Source organism: Ctenopharyngodon idella, chromosome 18, assembly GCF_019924925.1.
Source record: "Ctenopharyngodon idella isolate HZGC_01 chromosome 18, HZGC01, whole genome shotgun sequence".
NCBI classification, from domain to species: domain Eukaryota; kingdom Metazoa; phylum Chordata; class Actinopteri; order Cypriniformes; family Xenocyprididae; genus Ctenopharyngodon; species Ctenopharyngodon idella.
Genome location: NC_067237.1, coordinates 3,849,119 through 3,874,947, shown reverse-complemented (window position 1 = coordinate 3,874,947; position 25,829 = coordinate 3,849,119). Strand labels below are relative to the sequence as shown.

The 25,829-nt window shown below is 37.7% G+C and overlaps 2 protein-coding genes across 4 annotated transcripts in view; both read right to left on the bottom strand.

Annotated features, from left to right (window-relative positions):
• LOC127499295 (spectrin beta chain, non-erythrocytic 4-like) overlaps positions 1-25,829 on the bottom strand; it is a 92,073-nt gene that overhangs the window by 52,610 nt on the left and 13,634 nt on the right. For all 3 annotated transcript variants that reach the window (XM_051869455.1, XM_051869457.1, XM_051869454.1), the window contains exons 3-16: positions 25,057-25,208; positions 22,620-22,793; positions 18,242-18,333; positions 18,036-18,116; positions 17,838-17,953; positions 17,560-17,672; positions 17,284-17,471; positions 14,699-14,816; positions 13,552-13,710; positions 13,159-13,461; positions 11,953-12,103; positions 9,750-10,620; positions 6,839-6,976; positions 1,908-2,664 (exon numbers count right to left, since the gene is read on the bottom strand). In XM_051869455.1, the coding sequence (XP_051725415.1) occupies positions 1,908-2,664; positions 6,839-6,976; positions 9,750-10,620; positions 11,953-12,103; positions 13,159-13,461; positions 13,552-13,710; positions 14,699-14,816; positions 17,284-17,471; positions 17,560-17,672; positions 17,838-17,953; positions 18,036-18,116; positions 18,242-18,333; positions 22,620-22,793; positions 25,057-25,208 (3,413 nt within the window). The remainder of the gene's footprint in view (positions 1-1,907; positions 2,665-6,838; positions 6,977-9,749; positions 10,621-11,952; positions 12,104-13,158; positions 13,462-13,551; positions 13,711-14,698; positions 14,817-17,283; positions 17,472-17,559; positions 17,673-17,837; positions 17,954-18,035; positions 18,117-18,241; positions 18,334-22,619; positions 22,794-25,056; positions 25,209-25,829) is intronic.
• prx (periaxin) overlaps positions 2,128-25,829 on the bottom strand; it is a 100,354-nt gene continuing 76,652 nt past the window's right edge. Inside the window, exon 9 of the mRNA XM_051869453.1 lies at positions 2,128-2,147. Coding sequence (XP_051725413.1) covers positions 2,128-2,147 — 20 coding nt within the window. The remainder of the gene's footprint in view (positions 2,148-25,829) is intronic.

Sequence of the window (25,829 nt, the reverse complement as noted above, 5' to 3'; positions counted from 1 at the left end):
AGGAAACAGAAAGTGACTCTAGGCTTTTAGCAAACCAGAATAGACACAGCTTCTAACATACACCCAGACAGGGTTGAGGAAATGCATGTCCTCTGACATTTAAACTGCATTTAAGATATTTTTATGAAGTGATGACCCGACATAAAAGCAGCAAATGTCTCAGAATAAGAACTGAGCAATGACCTTAAACTGCCCTGATGCCCCTGACATTTACAAATGTGACCCCAAAAATATCAGATCAGTTCTTGTCTCCTAATGGCCAGCTAACTCTAATCCACAGAAAAGAAAAGTCATACATGAAGCCCTTTAAAATATCAATTTGTTTCAGCAATGAGATCTAAAGGAGAGCAAATGGAGAATTTTATGTTTTTTTTTGTTTTTTTTTAATTTTGCACTTCATATGCATTTTACATTTTTCCTGTTTCACATTTGACTTTTGCCTCAGTTTTCCTCATTTCCGGGGGTGAACTGGTTTACATTAAGCAGGCACAGCAGTATTCAAACTTGCCATGTTGTGATTGCCTGTTGACCCCAGTTTCAGAAGAGATCTCAAACTGTTCTCAGATTTGCCAAGATATCAAATTCTGTAGCATTTGAGACTTCAATATGATGCAAAAAATTTCTCAGATTCTTTCAAATACCAAATTACCCCTGTTAATTTTCATAAATAAAACTATTAAAATGTATTTTTAATTGTATGAGAAACATTTGAGACAAATCTGATAATTAAATAGAACTATATATTAAATGTAACTGTATTTAAATATATTTATCATCTTCTGTCTTGTCAATTTTTTATTAATTTGTTTAAAAGTTTGGAATAATTCAGATTTTTTAAATGTCTCTTATGCTCACTAAGACTGCATTTATTTGTTTAAAAATAAAGCAACAGCAATATTGATAAATATTATTACAAATTAAAATAATTTTATTTTTGAATATTTTTAAAATGTAATTTATTCCTGTGATCAAATTCCTGTGTTATTCCTGTGTGTATTTTCAGCATCATTACTCCAGTCTTCAGTGTCACATGATCCTTCAGAAATCATTCTAATATGCTGATTTGCTGATCAATTATTATCTATGTTGAAAACTGTTTTTGCCACTTAATTTTGTAGAAACTACAATTTAACAACTATTTACAACTACACTACAATTTAAAAGTTTTGAGGTAATTATGATTTAAAAAAAAATAAAGAAATTAAATTAAAGGGTTAGTTCACCCAAAAATGAAAATTATCCCATAGGTCACTCTTCCGCCAAAACTTGTCTTGCGTATGCGCATTCCGACTACTGGAAACCAGTGATTATAGTTTATAAAGTTATAAATATATACTAGTTATAAGTTATACACAGTTATAAATATACACTTCAGAATGCATTTATTAACCCCCTGGAGTCATATGGATTACTTTTATGATGGATGGATGTGCTTTTTTGGGCTTCAAAATTTAGGGTACCATTCACTCCCATTTTAAAGCTTGGAATATAACTCCGATTGTGTTCGTCTAAATGAAGAAAGCCATATACACCTAGGATGGCTTGAGGATGAATAAAATAATTAATGAAAATTATGGGATAAATTTCATTTTTGGGTGAACTATTCCTTTAAGACACTTATTCAGCAAGTACACATTAAATTGATCAAAAGTGACAGTAAAGACATTTATACTGTTACAAAAGATTTTGATTTCAAATAAATGCTCTTTTGAACATTCTATACATCAAAGAATTCTGGAAAAAATGTATCAAGGTTTCCAAAAAAATTGTTAAGAAGCATAAATGAGACCTCCATTCAGACTTCTCAGCTATGAAAGAGTAAATTCTGAGCAATAACATTTCGGGGGGGGGAAAAGTCTTCAAATTTGAACAGTACAACTGACATAAAGAGGTGTGAGGGGCTTTACCTGGTTATTAAGGAAAGCCTCAGCCTGCTTGACGTCCCTCAGGAAGAGATGGAAGATGTGAGCTTGTACCAGCACCTCCCTCCTGCTCTCCCACATCTCCAGCAGCTTGTTCCAGCCCACATCCAGCTTGTGCAGCCACTGCTGCAGAGCTCCATGAGGCAGCGGCGCTTCCTCGGACTCCAAGAGCTCATTCACAGCCTGCAGACGCTCGTAGTCCTCTTCATACCTTCCGATCTCCTCCTTCAGCGCGGCGTGTTGGTTAATTAGCCGTTCTGCATCCTCTAAAGCATTGGGAAGCTCATCGGAAGCAGCAGCTGTCTGAGTCTGCACCAACCAGGTGAGAAAGGAATCTAAGTCCTGGATGAATTGTTGCAACCGGCCAGCGACGGTTAAAGAGTCCTCGCAGCCTTGCAACGTGCGCTTTAGTTCCTCCCACTCCACACTGATGCCCTCGAAGGGAACCAGGATGTCCACGGCCTTGTCCGGATGGGATGTGGCAAGCTCTTCCGCATCCTCTTGAAGGCGAAGGAGCTTGGGCTCAAGAACCGCCAGAGCTCCCTCCATGGTGGAGAGACGGCGCTGCAGGGCCAGAACGCTGCCCAGGTCACTGCCCACATACTGCGTAGCATCTATGGCTTTCCGTTTGTCCTGAATCTGGGACTTGATTTCCGTGCATTCCAGCAAGTAGTTCTGGATGCGCAGGATCGAGTCCAGGTGATCTTTCTTCTGCTCGACCAGCTCGACGATGCGGTTCCACCTGTGATGTGCAAAAAGAAAACAATTTAGCCTGTTGTTGGTTTGATCATTGCGTGTAAAGACTCTTTAAACACTGATCTCTGATATCTTTCAGGTTATGAATACACTAGTACACTCCTAAATGCTTACATTAGCTTTTTTCATTCATAAGTGCATGTAAAATGTACAGCTTTTTTCTTCTGGGAAAATGGCCTCACAATATTGATGACTCATTGTTCGCAGCAGGGTTATTATACGTCACTAAAACTAAAACAACCATAAAACCATTTTTGTTATTGTTAATTGAAATAAAAAAATAAAAAATATATTATACACACACACACACACACACACACACACACACACACACACACACACACACACACACACACACACACAAGTCAAACCAAAATGTATTCAGACACCTTGAACATTTCATTCATTAATACAGTTTATTCACTATTGTTTAAAAAAAAAAAATGGTAATAAAATATGAGATCTCAGAGTTAAACTGTGTCAGAAAAAATTTTTTTTAATTATGTCAGATAACACTTGAGCAAAACATGGTCAGATCAAAGTGTCTGAATAATTTTTGGTCCCAAATTTTTATAAATTTTACTGGTAGTCCACTGTATGAAGAATTTTTGGGTATAATATGTCACAGTTTACTTTATTTTGCTATCCTCACTTACATAAATGAACTATAGTGTCCTGCATCCACTAGTAAAAAATATACAAAAAATATCAAAAATGTCTGAATAATTTTTGGTTTGACTGTATATAATATAATATAATATAACATTTTATTTATTTTATTTCAGCTATTTGCCAAAGGAAATTCATTCGCATTTAGCTTAACTTTATGTACTAAAATAACTAAAACTAAAAACAAAATAAAAATGAACAACTATTTTATATAGACATTAAAAAACAATAACTAATAAAATGACAAAACACACAAAAAAAATCTCTAAAATTGTAACTAAAATTGAAACAAAAGAAAAATAAAAACTATTCAAAATATTAAAAAATAACTATACTGTAATAGTAATAGTATCTCAATTATACTATAAAAATTGCCCTATTAAATACTGTATAAAATGTACTTTATACATTGATTTAAAGTGCACTTTGTAATAATGTCAAATTAAAAAGTTTTATTTTAAAGTACATTAAATCATTATGTTTTAGAGAATATTTTGTCCTGCTTTACCTTTTGGTGTTGATTTACATACTTAGAGTAAAACACTTGATTATCATTTTAACTGTAGTGTTATTTAATATTACATTTAAAGTTAATATATTTTAAATGTACTTAATTGCCACTTCATCATTACATATGTGTAATTACAAATATATTTTAATACATGATATACAAGTTTCAATAGAAAAGACAAAGTAAATTTTAGCATACCATATTTTACCATAAATGCTTGTCAGCGGAAAGTAGTAATTATGAAATTACATATTTTGATGTATTTAAATGCTATTTAAGTGGGTCCAAAAACACTCTAAATTTTAACTAACTGCATTTCATATAAATTCAAACTCTAATATATTTTTGTTCAATTGTAAATGCAATTAAGTGTCAGAAAACATTATATTCAGTTCACACTCAAGTATATGCTTTTAAAGTACTTCTAAAGTGTACTTCTTTTTTCACAGGGGAATGTATTAATTCAGAACAGCTTTGCATACAAGATCTGTCCCAATATCCCATTGTTAAGTTCATATTTATATCATTCTATTTCATTCCACTTGGCAATCTAGAGTATGGCTAGAATGATAGATAATAAAAATGACTCGTTTCCAGAAAACATGACTCAGTCTGAATCATTCTCAGTTCATGGGTAACACACACACAGATCAAGGACCCACCCACACAAACACACAAAAAACAGTCCAAGGGCGCACCGTTGGGCCACAGTTCAAAACCGGAGATCCAACATCACAAATCAAACACACAGGAACTACAGGGCACGCTTAAATGAAACATTCTTTTAAATACACTGTGGCATTATATAGTGAAGAACACAATAACTGTGAATGTGTTTGTGTACGGCCCATAGTGCTCTGTTTTGAGCCGGGTCAGGCGCGCCTTGTATGTGGCAGTCACAGCAGATGGCAGCACGCTGAGAAAAGCTATTTATGCCAAGGTCGGTCTAAAACGGATCACTGGAGTTTTTCACACATACGTCACAGCTTGCCAGTTTCAGTGAAAGCTTGTGAAAGCAGCAGCCCATTTTCTAAAGACGCTCATGTAGAGCTGTGTGTTAAAAGTGATGAACAACAGCAATATCAGAAACAGGCTTTTCTGGATGAAACCATTTTAAAAAAATGGATCAACTGAAAGCAAATACATATCAGGATAAGGAAAGACTAGTAAAAGACAAAATGAACAACTGGCCAGAGATATTTGAATAGAAAATTATGATGTTGAATAATTAATTTGCATAAATAAATAGTGCATTTTTGGTTCGAGTCCAACTGTTCCCACCCACTTTTTAGCAGCTTTGGTTATGGTTGTATTTTTTCCATTAATTTTCTCCACAGAAAAAACAATGACATTTTAAAATAAAAGAAACAATGAAGAATTTGATGATAATGAACCAAAACAACGAGCTCCAAGATCACAACATTACAAACTTTTTTGAAGCAAAAAAAAAAAAAATATATGAAAACTTGGAAAAGGCTCTATGAACATCTATGAACTACAATCCCATGAAGCACTGCAAATGATGTGATACAATATTTTTTTATATAGCCACTGGTGATAAGCATAAATATATTTGTAGTATATAACTACCGGCCACTTTATTAGGTACACCTTTGTTAGTATCAGGTTGAGCCCTCTTTTCACTTCAGAACTGTCTTAATTCTGTGGCGTAGATTCAACAAGATGCTAGAAACATTCCTCAGAGATTTTGGTCATTATTGACATGATAGCAGATTTGTCGGCTGCATATCCGTGATGCGAATCTCCCGTTTCACCGGATCCCAAAGCTGCTCTACTGGATTGAGATCTGGTGACAGTGGAGCTCATTTGAGTATAGTGAACTCACGGTCATGTTCAAGAAATCAGTTTGAGATGATTTGAGCTTTGTGAAATGGCATGTTATCCTGCTGGAATTAACCATCAGAAGATGTGTACACTGTGGTCATAAAGGGATGGACATGGTCAGCAACAATACTCTGGTAAGCTGTGGTGTTTAAACAATGCTCAATTGATATTAAGGGGCCCAAAGTGTGCCAAGAAAATATCCCCACACCATTACACCACCAGCAGCCTGAACTGTTGGTACAAGGCAGGATGGATCCATGCTTTCATGTTGTTTACACCAAATTCTGACTCTACCATCTGGATGTCACAGCAGAAATCGAGACTCATCAGACCAGGCAACATTCTTCCATTCTTCTATTGTCCACTTTTGGTGAGCTCGTGCAAATTGTAGCCTCAGTTTTCTCTTCTTAGCTGACAGGAGTGGCACCGGTGTGTGTCTTCCGCTGCTGTAGCTCATCTGTTGTGTGTTCAGAAATCCTCTTCTGCAGACCTTGTTATTTGAGTTACTGTTGTCTTTCTATCAGCTGGAACCGGTCTGTCCATTCTCCTCTGACCTCTGGCATCAACAAGGCATTTCTGCCCTCAGACCATATTTTCTCTTTTTCGGACCATTCTCTGATGGTTGTGCGTGAAAATCCCAGTAGATCAGCAGTTTCTGAAATACTGAGACCAGCCCATCTGGTACCAACAACCATGCCACGTTCAAAGTCACTTAAATCACCTTTCTTCCCCATTCTGATGCTCAGTTTGAACTTCAGCAGATCATCTTGACCATGTCTACATGCATCGAGTTGCTGCCATGTGATTGGCTGATTAGATATTTGCGTTAACAAGCAGTTGAACAGGTGTACCTACTGAAGTGGCTGATGAGTGTATATTTTAAGTTAAGTGCTTCATCTGAGTAGGATCGTTGTGTTGATCAAGATAAAATTACACTAACCAATAGGTCAACAGAAGCATATATCATTGATTAAGCTCATTAAGTCCGCCTTGAAAAGTTTCTGCACACAGTTTAAAAATCTCTATGGAGGAAATAAAAGGAATTTTTACTTCCTGTTTTGCTCCACTGTATTTGACATTAAAACCGAGCCTAATGTTATACGTCACACAAACTGTACATATGATGTGGAGTTACCTGCTGTTTAAGTGATCTTGACAGCCTCTGACTTCAGTGGAACTGGGGTGACCGCTGTCTAAAAGCTGCTGGACGATCTGATTAACGTCTAGTATCCTTCCCATCAGGCTGTTCATCTCCTGGTCCAAGCTCTCAAACCTAAAATGCAGAGAAATTACTTCACAGATATAGATTAATTAATAAAGACTTATTTTCACACGATTCCTTGCACAATACTATGTTATGACCACACTTTTACCAGAGAGCATGATTTGTAAACTAATACATGTTGATGTTTGCATCAGATAATCAGCTCCATGGTATGGCTTTTCCAATGTAGTAAACTTGCTGGTACAGCACTGCAGCATTTGGGTACAAGTCCCGTGAAATGTGAGTCACAATAAAAGAGCTAAAAGACATGTTGAAGCCTGATAACATGGCATGGCGCCTTCAGCAAATGCGTTTTTATTTCACTATCAGTTACATTTAGGGCGGTGTTTAGAGTAGGTGATGGGTTTTTCAAACATGGTAGAGCATTAATCTTTTAGTGCCACTCACCGGATATTTCTTTTCTGAACTGCTGTACGCACAACAAAGGACATAATAAAACGTTGCCAGATTCACATTCATCTGTTTCGAATCAAACTGAACGCACATTTAGTGACACTCACTGGACATTTCTCTTCGAAAGTGTCAAGAAACGTGAAAGAAATGTAATATAATTTGCAGAAACGTCACCACCAGTGTCGCCACCAAAGGCTGCTCGAAAAGTCGCTAAATGATGTTATGCGCCAATTAGCATATTCTTGACATCATCACTTCGTATTTGCATTCTGCCTAATATCGGCACTTTGCATCTGTTTTCTGTCCTAATCTGTGCTCACATACTGTATTTTAAAATGCCCCTATTATGCTTATTCAAATATTACCTTTCATGCAGTGTGTAAAATAGCTGTCACTTCCTGTTTCATACCTACAGTATGCAACAATGTAACACATTTGCATAATACCAGCCTATGGTCTTCATTGGCTGCCCGTGAATGAGGTCTAGAGTTTGGTTCGTGTTGTCGACATATCGATAAGCTACCGTGGACTCGTGCTAGAATTAATATGGGAAAATTAACACCATCATTCGTATAACTGTGTATCATGAAAGATCCAGAGCTGATATAAATTCAGATATGGTAATGAGCGTTTTTTTTTGGTAAGTGGTAGACCAATCACAACAGGCTGGGCCGTCTGACCAATCAGAGCAGAGAAGACCAATCACAACAGACTGGGCCGTCTGACCAATCAGAGCAGAGGAAGCTCTCGTAAAGGAGGGGTTATGGGAGATTGAGGCCCTGTCCACACGGAGATGCGTTTCTGTGTATACGCACAAATTTTGTATCGGATAGACCTTTCGTCCACATGGATCTGGCGTTTTCGGAAGGTGAAACCGCTATTTTTTGGTCCCAGAGTGGATAAATCTGAAAACGCCGCCTTTGCGTTTTCGTGTGTACAGCCTATCCGTATATTTTGTGAAACGAAGATGTCATCACGGCACGTGTCAACCCTAGTCAGACGCCGCTAACAGCACAAAACAGCAACAACAAAATCAATAGCAGACTCTAGATGCTTGTGTTCATGCTGCAGAAGCTACTGAGCCAAAATAAAGCGTTATTTCTAAGCTTTACTAATGTTCGTATACAGCGCGCAAGGTTTATGCACATGCACCAAGTCTTATTCTCTGTTTTAAGTGTATCTCTGTGGCAGAATTACAGTGCCACATACTGGTCTGGCATGTATACTACATTGTTTTGAGTCGTGTCAGTGGTTTCGTGTGTATGCAGATATTTCTTGAGACGAGGAAAAAAAAAGTTCGGATAGGGAAAGATCTGGCTTCGTGTGGACGGGGCCTGAATCCTTGAACAAACCTTTTTCAGACTCTTTGAGAAATGAGGTGATGTGCAATGTATATTATGAGAAAATTAAAGTGTTTTAACATTGGATACATGTATACCTATTGTAGGAGACCTCCAAAACAAAATTATGAATCTTTAAAATAACATAATAGGGTCACTTTAATATAATACATAGCCGAATGTCCAATAAAGCTGTTCTCATTTACATACTTTATGTCAGACAAAGGAATGAGTATACATATTAACCAGCAGTCCAAAAAGTTGCTAGATTTGTTGCTAGGTGCTTTTTTGAAGAAAAAAAAGTCACTAACTTTAAAATTTAGTGACAAAGTCGCCAAGTTGGCAACACTGGCCGCTGTCACGAGAAATCGAGTCCTCCCAGGAATCGGGTCTCCTTTAGGACCCAGTCAGTAATGCCTGATCAAAAGTTGTTATCGTGACGTCTTGACTAATTATAACCTTAATTTATTACATTAAGTACACAAACAACATGCTTGAAATACAAAATGAATGCCTATGTATTACATAAAAACAAACTGGAAACAGATATTGGAAGCAAAAAACATACCTAATATAATAGCTAGCAGGCTAAGCTAGCAGGCTAATCAGGTAGATGTACAGTATGCTATGCTAGTACATAAGCTAACTAAAAAACAGTAAGAAAGAGAAATGCTTGATTTCACTAACCTATAGCTTCAGTTATATAGTATTTTATGAACCTTGCAATTTAAAAGTCATTAATGGTCATTATAACGCATTTTAAATTGAATGATATAAATCATAACGTGATTTTGAAGGAATTATAATCAGGCGCTAAAAATACTACACATTAAAAGTCAGTTGAACCAATGGGATCACTCAGGGTCCTAAAGGAGAACCGATTACTGGGGGGACTCGATTTCTCACCACGCCGCATTGCAAAATTGCAAAAATGACTCAGAGAAGTGAAAGTATGTGTTTGTTATCTAATGCAGTAACATTCATAAACATTTTTGGGGTCAGTGTAGACAAGCAACACCTGCTCCTACCTGTGTGCGATCACCTCCACGTCCTCTAGTCTCTCAGGAACCTCTATTTGGTTCAGCCACTGCTCTTTCTCATCGATCCACACCTCACAGGCGTTCACCTCACTAAACATGCGATACACAGCCAGCGCGTCATGCAGCCACTGCTGCCGCAACACGGCAACTTCCGCCACCTCTGTGTAGAGCTGCTCCGTCTCTGACATGCGTACTCGCACCTCATCCAGCTCCCGATAATACAACGGCAACGCAACCATGTGTTTCCGAAGGCCCACCACTTGTACACGGTGTTTATCGATACTCTCTCGGACACCTCTGTGCTTTTTAAGAAGAGATTGCGTAGAGTACTCATCATGTCCGAAGTCCTCGCTAGAAACAAGGCGGTAAGTGTCCTGTAACCAAGCTAGTAGATCGTCCGTCTCTGTGCTGAACTGAAAAAAGTCCAGCGCCTCTTGTAGGTTACACAGCCTCTGTGCGGCCTGGTCCTCCAGTCTCTTCCACTCAGCCTTGGCCTCCATTAGTCTCTCTTGTATTCCTGCCGTACCAAAGCTCTTCTGGGTGAGGATCTGCTTGCCCTTCTTCATGGTCTGCTGAAGTAGCGCACGCCGCGCCAACAGCTCTCCAGCTAAAGTTTTGTGCTTTTGTAGCAGTCGCAGGACGCTGCTCAGGTCTTTTCCGCAGCTCTGCGTGGCCAAGATGGATGTTTTCTCCCGGATCCAAGCCTCCGATTCCTCCACCTCCTGGAAAAAGGCCCATAGCTCACGTGAATCCTCCAGCTCCAAGCGGCGCTTTGCAGCCAGCTGCTTTAATTCTTCTAGGCAGGTGTTGACGTGGTTGACCCGGTTACAAATTACCTGAGGGTCACACGGCTGGTAACCTGAGCGAGAGACAGACAGAAGAAGAAAGGGTGCATTTCACTGTATGAAATAAAAATCCTCATTTGCCATCAATATAATGTTATTTAGCTGGCTAACATAGATGGGTTTTGTCAAATTAGAAAAAAAATGACTTATAAGCACCAATAAGAAAGTGTTAAAAACTACAAATCAATCAGTATGTTCTGCATCATACGTTTTTATGAATTTATACATTATACATATACACCGATCAGACATAATATGACTACTGACAGGTGAAGTGAATAACACTGATTATCTCCTCATCACGGCACCTGTTAGTGGGTGGGATATATTAGGCAGCAAGTGAACATTTTGTCCTCAAAGTTGATGTGTTAGAAGCAGGAAAAATGGGCACGTGTAAGGATTTGAGCGAGTTTGACAAGGGCCAAATTGTGATGGCTAGACGACTTGGTCAGAGCATCTCCAAAACTGCAGCTCTTGTGGGGTGTTCCCGGTCTGCAGTGGTCAGTATCTATCAAAAGTGCTCCAAGGAAGGAACAGTGGTGAACCGGCGACAGGGTCATGGGCGGCCGAGGCTCATTGATACACGTGGGGAGCGAAGGCTATCCCGTGTGGCCCGATCCAACAGACGAGCTACTGTAGCTCAAATTGCTCAAGAAGTTAATGCTGGTTCTGATAGAAAGGTGTCAGAATACACAGTGCATCACAGTTTGTTGCGTATGGGGCTGCATAGCCGCAGACCAGTCAGGGTGCCCATGCTGACCCCTGTCCACCGCCGAAAGCACCAATAGTGGGCACGTGAGCATCAGAACTGGACCACGGAGCAATGGAAGAAGGTGGCCTGGTTTGATGAATCACGTTTTCTTTTACATCACGTGGATGGCAAATATATAATGTATACCAAGATTTAGATTGTTCTTCAGAATTCCAGAAAGCTCTCAAAAGACCTAGAAAGTTCCATAAAGTTCTAAACATTTCTAGAAAGTTTTCTAGGAAGTGCTACTTACTTATAAGCAGTAAGGTTTGTTATACGGTTGTTCCAGTTTTTTTATCTCTGTGACCAAAACTTAATCGATTTATGATACAGGAAATCTTTTATTTGAAAAATAGTCAAAAAGTTAAAACCCTAGTGTATACGGAATAGACAGCAACCCAGCAGCCCTCTTGTGGAGCAATTTGCAAGTTCCTCATGTCATACTATTTTACACACTCTACCCTGCAGAGGTCTCTGGACATCTCTGTGAAAACAGATCCAGAAACCTTTATATCACAATCCTCCATCACACCCTGACCCCAGACAGTGTCTCTGAATCTATATTCATCATGCTACTGTTTTAAGATGCACTCACCTTCAATGGTAGTGAATTTGAGAGCTGCAGTGTTGAGGGTTTGAACTCTCTCTGCCTGTATAGAGATGTCGGCCTCCTGTAAACTTTGTTTCTGGAGCATGTCCTCCACCTCAAGAAGATGTTTACCGTAGTCCTTAGATAGAAGCTTCACCTAGAGTGAGAATATAGCACTTTGGTCAAGAGATTGTTTTGATTGTGTCACCTTGACTATTGCTGTTTATGTTTTAAAGGGGTGGTTGATTATGATTTCACTTTTTTAACTTTAGTTAGTGTGTAATGTTGCTGTTAGAGCATAAACAATGTCTGCAAAGTTACGACGCTCAAAGTTCAATGCAAAGGGAGATATTTAAAGAATTCGCTGTTTAAGGATTACAACAAACGCCTGGTAGGGACTGCAATGAGCTTCTTCCCAGGTTAGTGACATCACTAACCCTAAAATTTACATAAACCCCGCCCCCTAGAACACACAACAAAGGGGGTGAGACCATGTTGGGCTGCTTTAGAGAAGAAGAAGAGTTGTTGTAGTAGAGTGTTGTTTCCATGCTGTCATTTTATGCCGGACTGCTTCACAAACGAGGGTCAATTCAACGCTAGATTTGCACAAAAGGTTAACATGACGGCACATGCTAGTCAATGAGTTGAATCAACTCCACAGCAACTACATAAATTTATCCACTAACCATTCAGAAACGTCCAGTTTCATTCTAAAAGCTGTAACTTCTTCCTGAGTCTCTCCATCAGTGTCGACTCCGGTTTGAACAATGTAAGGCTGAACACCGTTACTGACAATCCTCATTTTGGCTGCGTGAGATTCTCCAGCTTTGTTGTTGTTAAACAACCGAAGCACGAGCTGTTAAAGCTCCGGCCTATTTTGGAAAGTGGGCCGGGAGCAGCAGCTCATTTGCATTTAAAGGGACACACACAAAAACGGCGTGTTTTTGCTCACACCCAAATAGGGGCAAATTTGACAAGCTATAATAAATGATCTGTGGGGTATTTTGAGCTGAAACTTCACAGACACATTCTGGGGACACCAGAGACTTATATTACATCTTGTAAAAGGGGCATTATAGGTCCCCTTTAATACAGGACAGTGGCATAAACATAGAATTAGATTTTGATTATACTGTCTTGATGTAAAAAGACAAAGTTTGTTTTTTATGTTTTTTAATCACAAATCAAGTAAAATTGATGCAGTCAACCCACTTGCATCTCCTCCATCCAATCGATCATGTAGACCATCTCTTGGAAGGTCTTCTGCAGGGCGAGGTTCTTCTCCAGACGGGCTTTACGTCCCACCACCAGCTCCTTCAGAAGAGTCCACTGGCCGAGGATGTTTTCTTTGCGTGCCGAGATGCGACGGATGTCATAATATCCTTCTGACTCCATCTCCGTCGCCAGCTCCACCACGACACTGATGCGCTCCTCGTATGACAAGATGTCTGCTTCGATCGCCTCGTGTTTCTTCATGGCAGCTTCTACCGCTGGCAGGTCATAGCCGAAGTTATCCTGAGAAAAACGCAGCACCCGATTAAGTCAAAATTTTTACCTGTTTTATCTTATACAGTACACAACTTTAATTTTTTCCATTCTCCACACCTGTGAGACGAGACGCTGGTTTTCGTTTAGCCAAGCTTGCCTCATGGTGGTTTTATGATCGAACCGTTGAGCAAGAAGTTCTAGCTTTTCCTGACGAATCAGCTCTTTTCTAAGAGCCACGCCCCTCTCGTGCTCCGCCTTCTCTAGTCTCTCCCACGCCTTTCATGAGACAAACAAAATACATAATATAACATAATATAAGGATTATTCTGTGGGACAATGTAAAAAAATTATATAATAATTTTAATTAATTCAGTCATTCAAAATTAAAAATCTAAAATGTGAATAGCTAATATAACAATAAGTTCCATTAATAATTTTAACAAAAATTATAATATTTTACAAAAAAATTCAAATAATTAAGATGTTTTTGGAAGAAGTCTTTTATGCTCACCAAGGCTGCATTTATTTGATTAAAATACAGTAAAACAGAAGAAAGTAATACTTTAATTCAGCAAGATTTAAAGGCAAGAAAAAAGGCATTTATAATGTTTCAATTTCAAAAAAAAGCTGTTTGTTTTTAAATTTCTATTCATTAAAGAAAAATTGTATCACAGATTCCAGAAAAATATTAAGCAGCAAAAAACTTATATACTTATTTATATATTTTCACTTTTTTTTTCTGAAAGATAATCAGCCCTGTATGGAAGCTTGTTTCCGCCACTAAATAAAAAAAGGTAATTGCGACTTTTTATCTCACAATTCTGACTTTTCTTCTCGCAATTGCGAGTTTTTATCACGAAATTCTGACTTTTTCTCAGAATTGTGAGATATAAACTCACAAATGTGTCTTATAAAGTCAGAATTGCAAGATATAAACTCGCAATTCTGACTTTTTTTCTCATAATTTTCTCAGAATTGTGAGTTTATATCTTGCATAACACACACACTTTAGTTATAAAGTCAGAATTATGGCATATAAACTCACAATTCTGAGAAAAAACTCTTTTCCCTCACAATTGGACATCATAACATGCAATTGCGAGTTTATATCTCACAATTCTGACTTTATATTATGTAATTCTGACTTTTTACCTTTTTTATTTTTTATTTCATGCCAGAAACAAGCTTCCATAGCCCTGCTTTAGTTATACAAAATACAGATTTTGTAACCAGCTGAAAATCAGTTTCACTAAGCAGTGCATACCTTATTGATGTCTGAGATAACTTTCCCGTCATGAGGCACATATGGCTTCTGATTGTTAGCTCTGAGCTTACTTTGGATGGTGAAAAGCAGCACCTCCAGGTTCCCTTTCTCCTGGAATCTGGCAAAACACCAATCCACACCATAAATAACCACACAAACTGCACTACATCTGTCATACAAATCCCTTTCCTAAGACATCCTGTGCGTTTCTATTAAAAACTGCACAGATACTTGCCACATAACAAACTGTATGTGACTATCAATGTACGGCAACTTCGGTCAGTAGATGTTAAACAACTTGCATTACTCGCATTGAAAGTAACAGCTCTCCCAAGTTTCAGCACATTCCCTGATTGCGATGTCTGATCAGTGCAACAGTATGAACAGATCTTTATGCCAAACGGACTAATGTAATTAACTCAGAGCTTTAGAAACATGATGACGCACAGAGTAAAGGCATCCAATAAACATTAGCACATCAGTTGAAGGAAGTTTTGATGTTCAAATGCAAATGGCTGATTCTAAAAGGGAGTTCAGACTGACAGTCTGCGGCCAGAAATTATTCAGTTTCATCAAGAGCCATGTTTGTTCATGATATGAATATGCAAACACTTTCTCGACAGAATGTTAAGCAGCAAGAAAAATTACAGTAATACAGACTATGTGTGGTCAGACATTGAATAGCTAAGGTTAATGGCCAATAACCAGCAGTACCCTTGTGAAAAAGAAGTGCACTTTAGCATACTTTATTTTGGAAATAATATAGGTACTTTAAAAGAATATACTTAAGTATGAACTGAATGTATTGTCTTCGGACACTTAATTGCACATTATTTACAATTAAATGAAAACGTATTATAGTTTAAATTTATATTAAATGCAATTAGTTGAAATTAAGAGTGCTTTTTTGACACACTTAAGTAGGACTTAAGTACATCTTTATATTATCTTCTTTAATTACTTATTTAATTACATCTTATCTCTTATCGTCTTATTTAATTATATCTTTAATTACTTTTATTGTCTTTGAAATAAGTGTACTGCCGAATGTACTGTAAACAAACATTTACGGTAACTACTTTCATGTAAATTTTATTGAAACTTCTATATCATGTATTTAAATATATTTGTACTTGCACATTTGTAATGATGAATTTGCAATTTTGTACACTTAAAATATATTAACTCAATATCAAGTAACACACTACAGTTAAAAAAATAATCAAGTACTTTACATGTGCTTTAGTATGTTAGTCAACACATCAAAATAAGTGTACTTCTTTAAAGCACAACAAAAGATTACTAAAACAAGGGTTTAAAATATACGTTAAAGTGAAACTTTTAATTTGACAATTATAAAATGCGGTAACACTTTATTTTAGGGTCTTTTAACTAGCTGCTTATTAACTGCATATTACTAGAATATTAGCTGTTTATTAGTACTTATTAAGCACATATTAATGCCTTATTCTACATTCTTAATCCTACCCAATACCTAAACCTTACTATTAATAAGCAGTAAATTAGGAGTTTATTGAGGGAAAAGTCATAGTAAATACTAAATAGTGAATATGTGTTACCCAAAATGCATTTTAAGGGTGTTAAGAAACAGTGGTGACACTTTATTTTAGGGTTTTTTAACTAGTTGCTTATTAGCAAGCATATTAATATAATATTGGCTATTTATTAGTACTTATTAAGCACATATTAATGCCTTATTCTACATGACCTTATTCTACATGCTTAATCCTACCCAATACCTAAACTTAACAACTACCTTACTATTAATAAGCAGTAAATTAGGAGTTTATTGAGGGAAAAGTCGTAGTTAATAGTTTATACGTGTTCCCTATACTAAAGTGTTACCGAAACAGTCATAAAAGTGTACTTTCTTTAAGTACACTTAAGTGGCCTTTTATTTCATTAATATTACATTAGCTGCAAGTTCAGTTTTTTAAAGAATATACTTTTAAGATTTGAAGTACACTACAAGTGCACATTCAATACAATTAAGCACACTTCTTTTTCACAAGAGTAGACACACACTGTAAACCCTAATGCTCAAAATACTTAATTGTTTTGAGTAGGACAAACTTAAATTTAACAAATTAGTTCAGTTAAATTAACTGTTATGAGTATTTAGAACTTTCTTTTTCTTTTGAGTTCACAACACTGACATATTTTAAGTAAACTGAACTGTTTTATTGTTTTGAGTTGTATGAACTCATTTCTTTTAATTTAGACTAACTTAAGTTTAACTGAAACTGGGCTGGGATTTCTATTTCCCAGCATGCTTTGCCCATGGCACTCGTCAAACGCTGGAAACGCTCAATTCGCGCCCACGTCATTCGCGCCGCCTCATTCGTGCGAATCGCGCCGCAGGATGTCTATTCGCGTCTTTGCATTGACTTAACATGTAAATAACTCGCGCTTAACGCTTCATTCGCGTCTGGTGTGAACGCACCATTAAATGGTAGTGTAAGAAAGGGCTGAAAGAACCAGATGATTTACAGTCACAGTTTGAGTATTTTCCTGGTAGTTATGAATCGTCTGCCAACACCTCTGTTTCATTCATTCTCTCTTACTTGATAGGCTTCTCAATGGTGCAGTAGGTGGTAAAGGCTTGAAGCTGTTGCTGAACACCCGATAGCGAGTTTGCAAACTTCTGGTTGCTAATGATGCTTATGGTTCTCTCAATCCACTCTAACAGGTCGGACGCTAAAGCCTCGTAGCGCTGAATTATCTTCTGAGCTTCTATGGCATTGTCCAGCACCTAAAAAAATGTGTTAAGAGAAAAAAGTGTGCATGTATCCGATAAAAGGTAATAATGCTTTTAACAAATGCGCACAAGAACTTCTTACCTTTCCAATTCTCTTCCCTTCCACAATAAGTGCCTTCATTTTGGAGAAGTAATGATAGTAGGAGACTACATAAGTGATGATGGACTTCTCATCTGGATTCTCTGTGTTTACATCTGGATGGGAGAAAATGGTTTTGAGTGATCAAATCAAGCATAAAATGTGCAGCTGCTTAGCTGAATCAATATAGCTACAAATATCAAATCTGTGCCTGAACTGTGGTATTTAAAGGTTCATATTGTATTAACTGTATTTATTGAGAGTAAAATGACATTTGTTACCCTCAGGGTCTAGTAGTTTGGTGAGTCCAAGACTCTGTTCAGCTATGTTAAAGGCTTGCTGGAGGTTGTGTGTTGCATTTGATCTGGTCAACTTGTGAAATTCAATTAAATCAGGTCTGTGAAACATACAAACAGAAATCAACGAAAGCAAAGTCAGTATGATGTACGAGGTGAGTGTGTGTCTGTCTGACTGCTAACCTGTGCCTGTGAATAAGAGCGTTGAAAGCCAGGCCGTCCCTCCAGCAGGTGGTGAAGTTGTGAATGTTGACCTCAGGGTACCTGGAGAAAAGCACAGGAAACACATCACAGCATCATGAAAGACTTCTCATGTATAGGAAAATCATGTCTTTTTCTATGAAGGCTATATGAAATGATTGTCTCTGGGTTGTTTGTGAGATAGTTACCCTGCTGTTTTCATCTGACACCACAGAAGTAGGGCATCTTTAGCTGAGCGTGTCTCTCTGTTGTCCTCGGTCTCAATCTTAATCACCTGAATCTGTTAAGCATGAGAAACAACAATGAAAAGTTACTGTAATCTGAAATGCACAGATATTAAAAGATTGTGTGGCCAAATACTGGCTTTCCTTCTTAACTAGCCTTATAATACACATCTTTAACATGTCTGCTGGGATCACGAAGCTGAAAAACTTCATATTCATATTCATTATTGCATTGAAAGAATTGATAGTACATCAGGATCAGCATGAAGTATCCCAATCTGAAGCTTTTCGAAAAAGGGTCACATCTTGGCCTGTTCACAGTGATTTTTGACCGAGAACTATAAGAGTGTAACTTTTTTTCTAATCAAATAAAGTTGTAACACTAAAATCATGCACATCTCTTGGTATTTTAGGTCATATAGATATTATTTAAATCTTATTTATGTGTAGATTTCTCTATTTTACCATCATTCGTATAAACAAATGCGTAAACACTAAAATAAATGTCTACACTTCTGTAAGTTGAAACTTAAAGAAAATGTATCATGTATTTGGGTCAGACTGCTGCCATTTGGTGAAAAAAGAAAAATAGCATAAGGTCATATCAGGTTAAAATCGTGTTATGACATTATGGCCACTTACAGTAGTTAGCTAAAGTGTCATATGGATCCACCCGCTGCACATGAATTCTAGATTTAAAGCTTAGAAAATATACATGTCGATATTTATTTAGACATTATCCAACTATTATTTGTCAAAGTTTGGTATATTTTAAATCATTTTGAAGTGTAATTTTTGCAGTAATGCTTATAGTCATATACTCCCATTCATTTCATGCTCTCTCTGTAAGAGTGTGTTCATTCAAAATTGTGGCTGATATATATAGATTTTATTCAACACAAATTTCTTTAAAAATACTCAGCGTTAGCACCTTTCCCATTTATTTCCTATAGTCAGTTAAATTAATCTAAAATACCCAGTCTGTGACTTTATGACATCGAATGATGTCAGGTTAAACTTCTTTAAATTGCATATCTAAAAAAATGTCACCCTGTCCCTGTTTTGTACCACTCAGAATTTATATATATATAGATTTTTATATTTTCTGAAGAAAATGGTGTTTGGCAGTGCAAAAGTTGCCACCATGGTGCCTCTGATATTCTCAAAAATTGTGGGGACATTTGCAGCATTTTTTGTGTTGTTTTGCAGTGAAAACCCACCAATAATCTTTATGTATTTATGTAATTAGTATTGGTGACAGCGAGTATAATTACCTGTAAATATTTAGCAACACTTTATTTCGATGGTCCACTTTAGGCATTCTACTGACTATAAGTAACTTTGCACCTACATGTCAACTAATTCTTCTAACCCGAACCCTAACAGGTCACCCTAAGAGTCTACTAATATTCTAATAAGAGTTAGTTGACATGTAGTTGCAAAGTTACTTATAGTTAGAAGAATGTCTAAAGTGAGCCATCGAAATAAAGTATAACCAAATATTTCTGTGCATAATTACTGATATCATCTGTGTTCCTTAAAATTAGCGGTTCGTACAAATCCCTAACCCTAAGTATGAGCAATAATAAAACTGTAGTTTGTCTTAAGTAGCACTAACTAGTCATACATTGTTTACAGTATTTAATGTGATTGCATTAGCTTAGTGTGTGTTGCTTACTAACTGGTCTGTTCTGTTATCAGCACACATATGTCATACTGTGTTTGGTGTCGTCTCATCATCACATATGACAGCAACTGCACCCATTTTGTTACTCTGACATGATACATACTAATGAGTGACACAAGGACATGCTTTCACAATATCATGCCTTATAGTGTGGCATATGTGAAACTTATCTCTCTCTCAAACACACACACACTCTACACAAACACTACTTGTATATGTGGTTTACAGGGACTCTCCATAAGCATAATGATTTTTTTACTGTATAAACTGTATATTCTATCCCCCTACACTAACCTAACACATATACACATTAGTGTCTTCATAAACCATATATACAAGAACACACACACACATCCCTGAACACATTTGTGTAAGCACATTATAAAACTACAGTGTCTCCTGAGTGTCCCAAGATCATTCGTCATATTGAATTTCTTGCATCATGCAGTCAATACATGATCAATATCTACAACCTCAAAGAACAGCACTGCAAAAGTATGTATTTTAGTTTTGTTTCCCAGTAAAAATGTCCAAACATCCTTAAAACAAGATATATTTACTTGAGAAGCAACATTAGGTTAGATAAGAAGACATTTCCTTAAAGAATATATCGTGAATAAAGTTCATTTTTCTTGCACTGTTGGGTGAGACATAAATTTAACCAAAATTTACAGAGCTTTATGCTTAAAACAAGAGTATCTAAGAAGCAAAATACAAAGGGAAGAAAGGAAGTGTAAACACAGAATTATAATGAATAATACACAACAAGAGAAAGCAAATGTGAAACCTTCATCGAACTATACAGCGTAGCTTAAGTTGTGAAATATATTTTAACATCTGTAACACTTCTGGTCCACAAGATAGTTTCCATGTTTCTTTTGCCTTACCTCTTTCCCATCCTAATTCCTCTCTCTCCCTCTCTCTCCCTCTCTCTCTCTCTCTCTCTCTCTCTCTCTCTCTCTGTTCGGCTGCTGCAGTGTTAGGCCTTACCTGCTGACTGAGCAGAGTGAACTCCAACAGAGATGGGGAGGGTAGAAAAGGAGATAAATAGGGGAGCGGAGAGATGTTCCGGCATATATGGAGACATGATATAAAGAGGAATATCAAAGAGGGAGGCGGGAGAATGAACGAGAGAGAGAGAGAGAGAGAGAGAGAGAGGAAGAATCAAGAAAGGACAAGAGGTGAGCGCGAACGACAGCCCCACCCCGTGATCTCTACGGCACGCTTGGTGGATCGAGTGACACTCCACCTCTCTCAGTCCCTGCATCCAGAAATCTCCACAGCATCAACTTACTGGGCTGCTGTCGAACGGCATTCTGGGTAACCTGCCACTGCTTTACTGACAAAGCCAAGAGATGACAGACAATACAAACCCAGGAGCTGCTCTGCACTTTGTCGTTACATGGACACGGAGCTCTTTAAAATATTCAGGATAGGAGCAAGATAAGAAGATCCTAGTATACCTTGTAAAAAAAAAAAGTACACTTTAGCATACTATAATATACTTTAAAAGAGAATACTTAAGTATAAACTGAATGTAATGTTTTCAGACACTTAATTGCATGTTATACAATTAAATGAAAATGTATTATAGTTTAAAATTATATTAAATACAATTCGTTAAACTTAAGTGTGCTTTTTTTGACCCACTTAAGTAGGACTTAAAGGGATAGTTCATCCAAAAATGAAAATTATCCCATCATTTATTCACCCTTAAGCCATCCTAGGTGTACATGGCTTTCTTCTTTCAGACGAATACAATCGGAGTTATATTAAATAATGTCCTGGCTCTTCCAAGCTTTATAATGGCAGTAAATAGAGGATGAGATTTTGTAGCCCAAAAAAGTGCATCCATCCATCACAAAAGATATCCACATGGCTCCAGGGGGTTAATAAAGCCCTTCTGAAGCGAAATGATGCATTTGTGTAAGAAAAATATTGGATCAGATCTTGGCAGAGTAAAGGGATAGTTCAACCAATAATGAAAATTGTATAATTTATAAACCCTCATGCCGGTCCAAACCACAAAAAAAGAACTTCATCAGACTGCCCAAGCTCTTCTTTTTCACACAGTGACAACATACAGAGACCAAGGGCTGCAAAACTAAAAAAAAAAAATTATAGAAAAACACCCCAAAAAAACGTTAATATGACTTATGTGCTATATAAACGTTTGCAGCTGTGAAGAGGGCACTTGCAAGCCCTTCTGAAATTTAAAATGAAAAATTGGTCACTCTATGGTCTTGTAGTGTTCACGATCACACGCCTACTGCGGCCAGTGTGAGTACACATGAAGTTTATCTTTTGGGACAGGGCCTTTGACTCTATAGTATTTTGCCAACTCCACTGCTATCTTTCAGTACGTAATGTAGGTATTGACAATCGGCCATACAGCCACACCGGCACCACACAGACAGTGATCACACACTCAACAGGGGACAAAAAGGGCAGAGAGGGATCAAACACCCCCACAGATCAAAAGATGCCCACCTCTTTACAGATCAGACCGCATCAGATCACATAAATCCAGCACTAGCATACTGGAAAAGACGGCCCAGGGTTCAGTACACAGAGCTTTCTCTTAAAGTCAAATTATATGGTGGCGGCAGTCTCAAAAATCCCAAAGAAGTCTGAAGAAATCCAAGCAAATCTTACCTGGAAGCGAAGGATGATGGTCCAGATGAGGCCGAGAGTGAGACGGTGGTTTCCATCAACTATATCATGAGAACCAACATTTTCTAGATGAACCCTCTGTTCTTTGAGGAACTGAAGAGCCTTATCCACATTCTCCAAACAGTGAATCCTCATCCTGCCTCTCGTGGGCCGAGGCTTAAAACAAGAACATATCAAACATGTGAGCATATTCATCCATCAAAAGACAGTTCATAAAGCATAGCACAGATGCTAAATCAGGGATATTATCGTTAACTAAAAAAAAAAAACATTATAAACATTTTTGGTAATTGTAATAAAGCTTAAATAAAATAGCATATAAATATTAAACAAAAATTATAAATGTCGTAATGGCAACTAACTGAATTAAGTTTAAGTTGAGGCACTAAAATTACTAACTAGAAAATAAATAAAAACTAAAACCGAAATAAAAATGCATTAAATCAAAATGACATAAGCACATCAAAAGTACAAAAGCACATGCTGATGCTCATGTGCCCACTGTTGGCACTTTCGGCAGTGGACAGGGGTCAGCATGGGCACCCTGACTGGTCTGCAGCTATGCAGCTCCATAGGCAACAAACTGTGATGCACTGTGTATTCTGACACCTTTCTATCAGAACCAGCATTAACTTCTTGAGCAATTTGAGCTACAGAAGCTCGTCTGTTGGATCGGACCACATGGGCCAGCCTTCACTCCCCACGTGTATCAATGAGCCTTGGCCGCCCATGACCCTGTCGCCGGTTCACCACTGTTCCTTCCTTGGAGCACTTTTGATAGATACTGACCACTGCAGACCGGGAACACCCCACAAGAGCTGCAGTTTTGGAGATGCTCTGACCCAGTCGTCTAGCCATCACAATTTGGCCCTTGTCAAACTCGCTCAAATCCTTACGCTTGCCCATTTTTCCTGCATCTAACACATCAACTTTGAGGACAAAATGTTCACTTGCTGCCTAATATATCCCACCCACTAACAAGTGCCGTGATGAAGAGACAATCAGTGTTATTCACTTCACCTGTCAGTAGGTCATAATGTTATGCTTGGAATACCCCCCGATGACGTGTTTACTGGCGCGAGGGTGGGACAACCTGTCACTCACATGAGATCAACCAATAGTAAACCACAACCATTAAATGATTCAGTCAATTCCCCATGGACAAAATTAAGTCCAGCCCTACTTTTTTTTCTTGTTTGAGAAGCCGTTTCAATCAGATATACACTCATTAGCCACTTTATTAGGTACACCTTGTTAGTAACAGGTTGGACCCCTTTTGCCTTCAGAACTGCCTTAGTTCTTCGTGGCGTAGATTCAACAAGGTGCTGGAAACATTCCTCAGAGATTTTGATCCATATTGACATGATAGCATCACGCAGTTGCTGCAGATTTTTCGGCTGCCACATCCATGATGTGAATCTCCCATTCCACCGCATCCCAAAACTGCTCTATTGGATAGAGATCTGGTGACTGTGGAGGCCATTTGAGTTTAGTGAACTCATCATGTTCAAGAAACCAGTTTGAGATGATTTGAGCTTTGTGACATGTGCGTTATCCTGCTGGAAGTAGCCATCAGAAGATGGTCAGCAACAATACTCAGGTAGGCTGTGGCATTCAAATGATGCTCAATTGATATTAAGGGGCACAAAGTGTGCCAAGAAAATATCCCCACACCATCACACCACCAGCAGCCTGATCTGATACAAGGCAGGATGGATCCATGCTTTCATGTTGTTTACACCAAATTCTGACCCTACCATGAATGTTTCAGCAGAAATCGAGACTCATCAGTCCAGGAAATGTTTTATAGCCTCAGTTTGCTGTTCTTAGCTGACAGGCAGTGGCACTGGCGTGGTCTTCTGCTGCTGTAGCCCATGTGCTTCTAGTTTCGACGTGTTGTGCATTCAGAGATGCTCTTCTGCATTCTCCTTGACCTCTGGCATCAACAAGGCATTTTCGCAAACAGAACTGCCACTCACTGGATAGTTTCTCTTTTTCTGACCATTCTCTGTAAACCCTAGAGATGGTTGTGCATGAAAATCCCAGTAGATCAGCAGTTTCTGAAATACTCAGACCAGCCCATCTGCCACCAACAACCATGCCACGTTCAAAGTCACTTAAATCACCTTTCTTCCCCATTCTGATGCTCAGTTTGAACTTCAGCAGATCGTCTTGACCATGTCTACATGCCTAAATGCATTGAGTTGCTGCTATGTGATTGGCTGATTAGATATTTGCGTTAACAACCAGTTGAACAGGTGTACCTACTAAAGTGGCCGATGAGTGTCCGTCACAACAGGGAAGAAAAGACTATCCCAACTTCTGTTTCATGCCAACTTTAGAAAGTCAAAACCTTTGGGTGGAAGGTTGTTCATCTGGTGTTTTCTGATTTTTATGATCATTAAACAGAGAAACTCACCAGCATCTCTCCTGACAGCACCTCCAGCAGTCTGATGAGCATGTAGCCGTCTCTCAGGTCATTATACAAGTCAGAGATACGACAGGACACACGGGCCAAGTGAGAGTTCACCCACTTAGTAAAGGTCTTCTTCTGTACTGCGTCCCTCTCATCTATTAGGATGACAGAAAGACACAAACAAAAATGTACATGTTTATATTAAGTTTACACAATATCGGTATTAAGAGTTTTTTTCATTTATCAATCAATATTGTATATTTATTTGTAAATGATATAAGGTTCTCTTTAAAAAAAACTGCTTTCTAATCTAGTTGGCTAATAAAGCTTGCATTGTATATTACGAATATTGTTGGCTCTTTGACGAATTGCTTTTGTAATTCACTTTGTTTAAAAGCATCTGCTAAATGCATAAATATAATTATAAATCTCAGAATTGAGAAATTAATGATCAGGTAGCATTAGCATTACAGTTAGTATTAGCCAAAATTTTAATACCATTTAATACCATATCATTCAAAAGTTTAGGGTCTGTAAGATTTTTTTCATGTTTTTGAAAGAAGTCTCTTCTGCTCACCAAGGCTAAATTTATTTGATCAAAAAACAAAGTAAAACAGAAATATTGTGAAATATTATTACAATTTAAAATAACTGTTATATAATTTAAATACATTTTAAAAAGTAATTTATTCTTGTACTCAAAGCTGAATTTTCAGCATCATTACTCCAGTCTTCAGTGTCACATGACCCTTCAGAAACCATTTTAATATGATGAT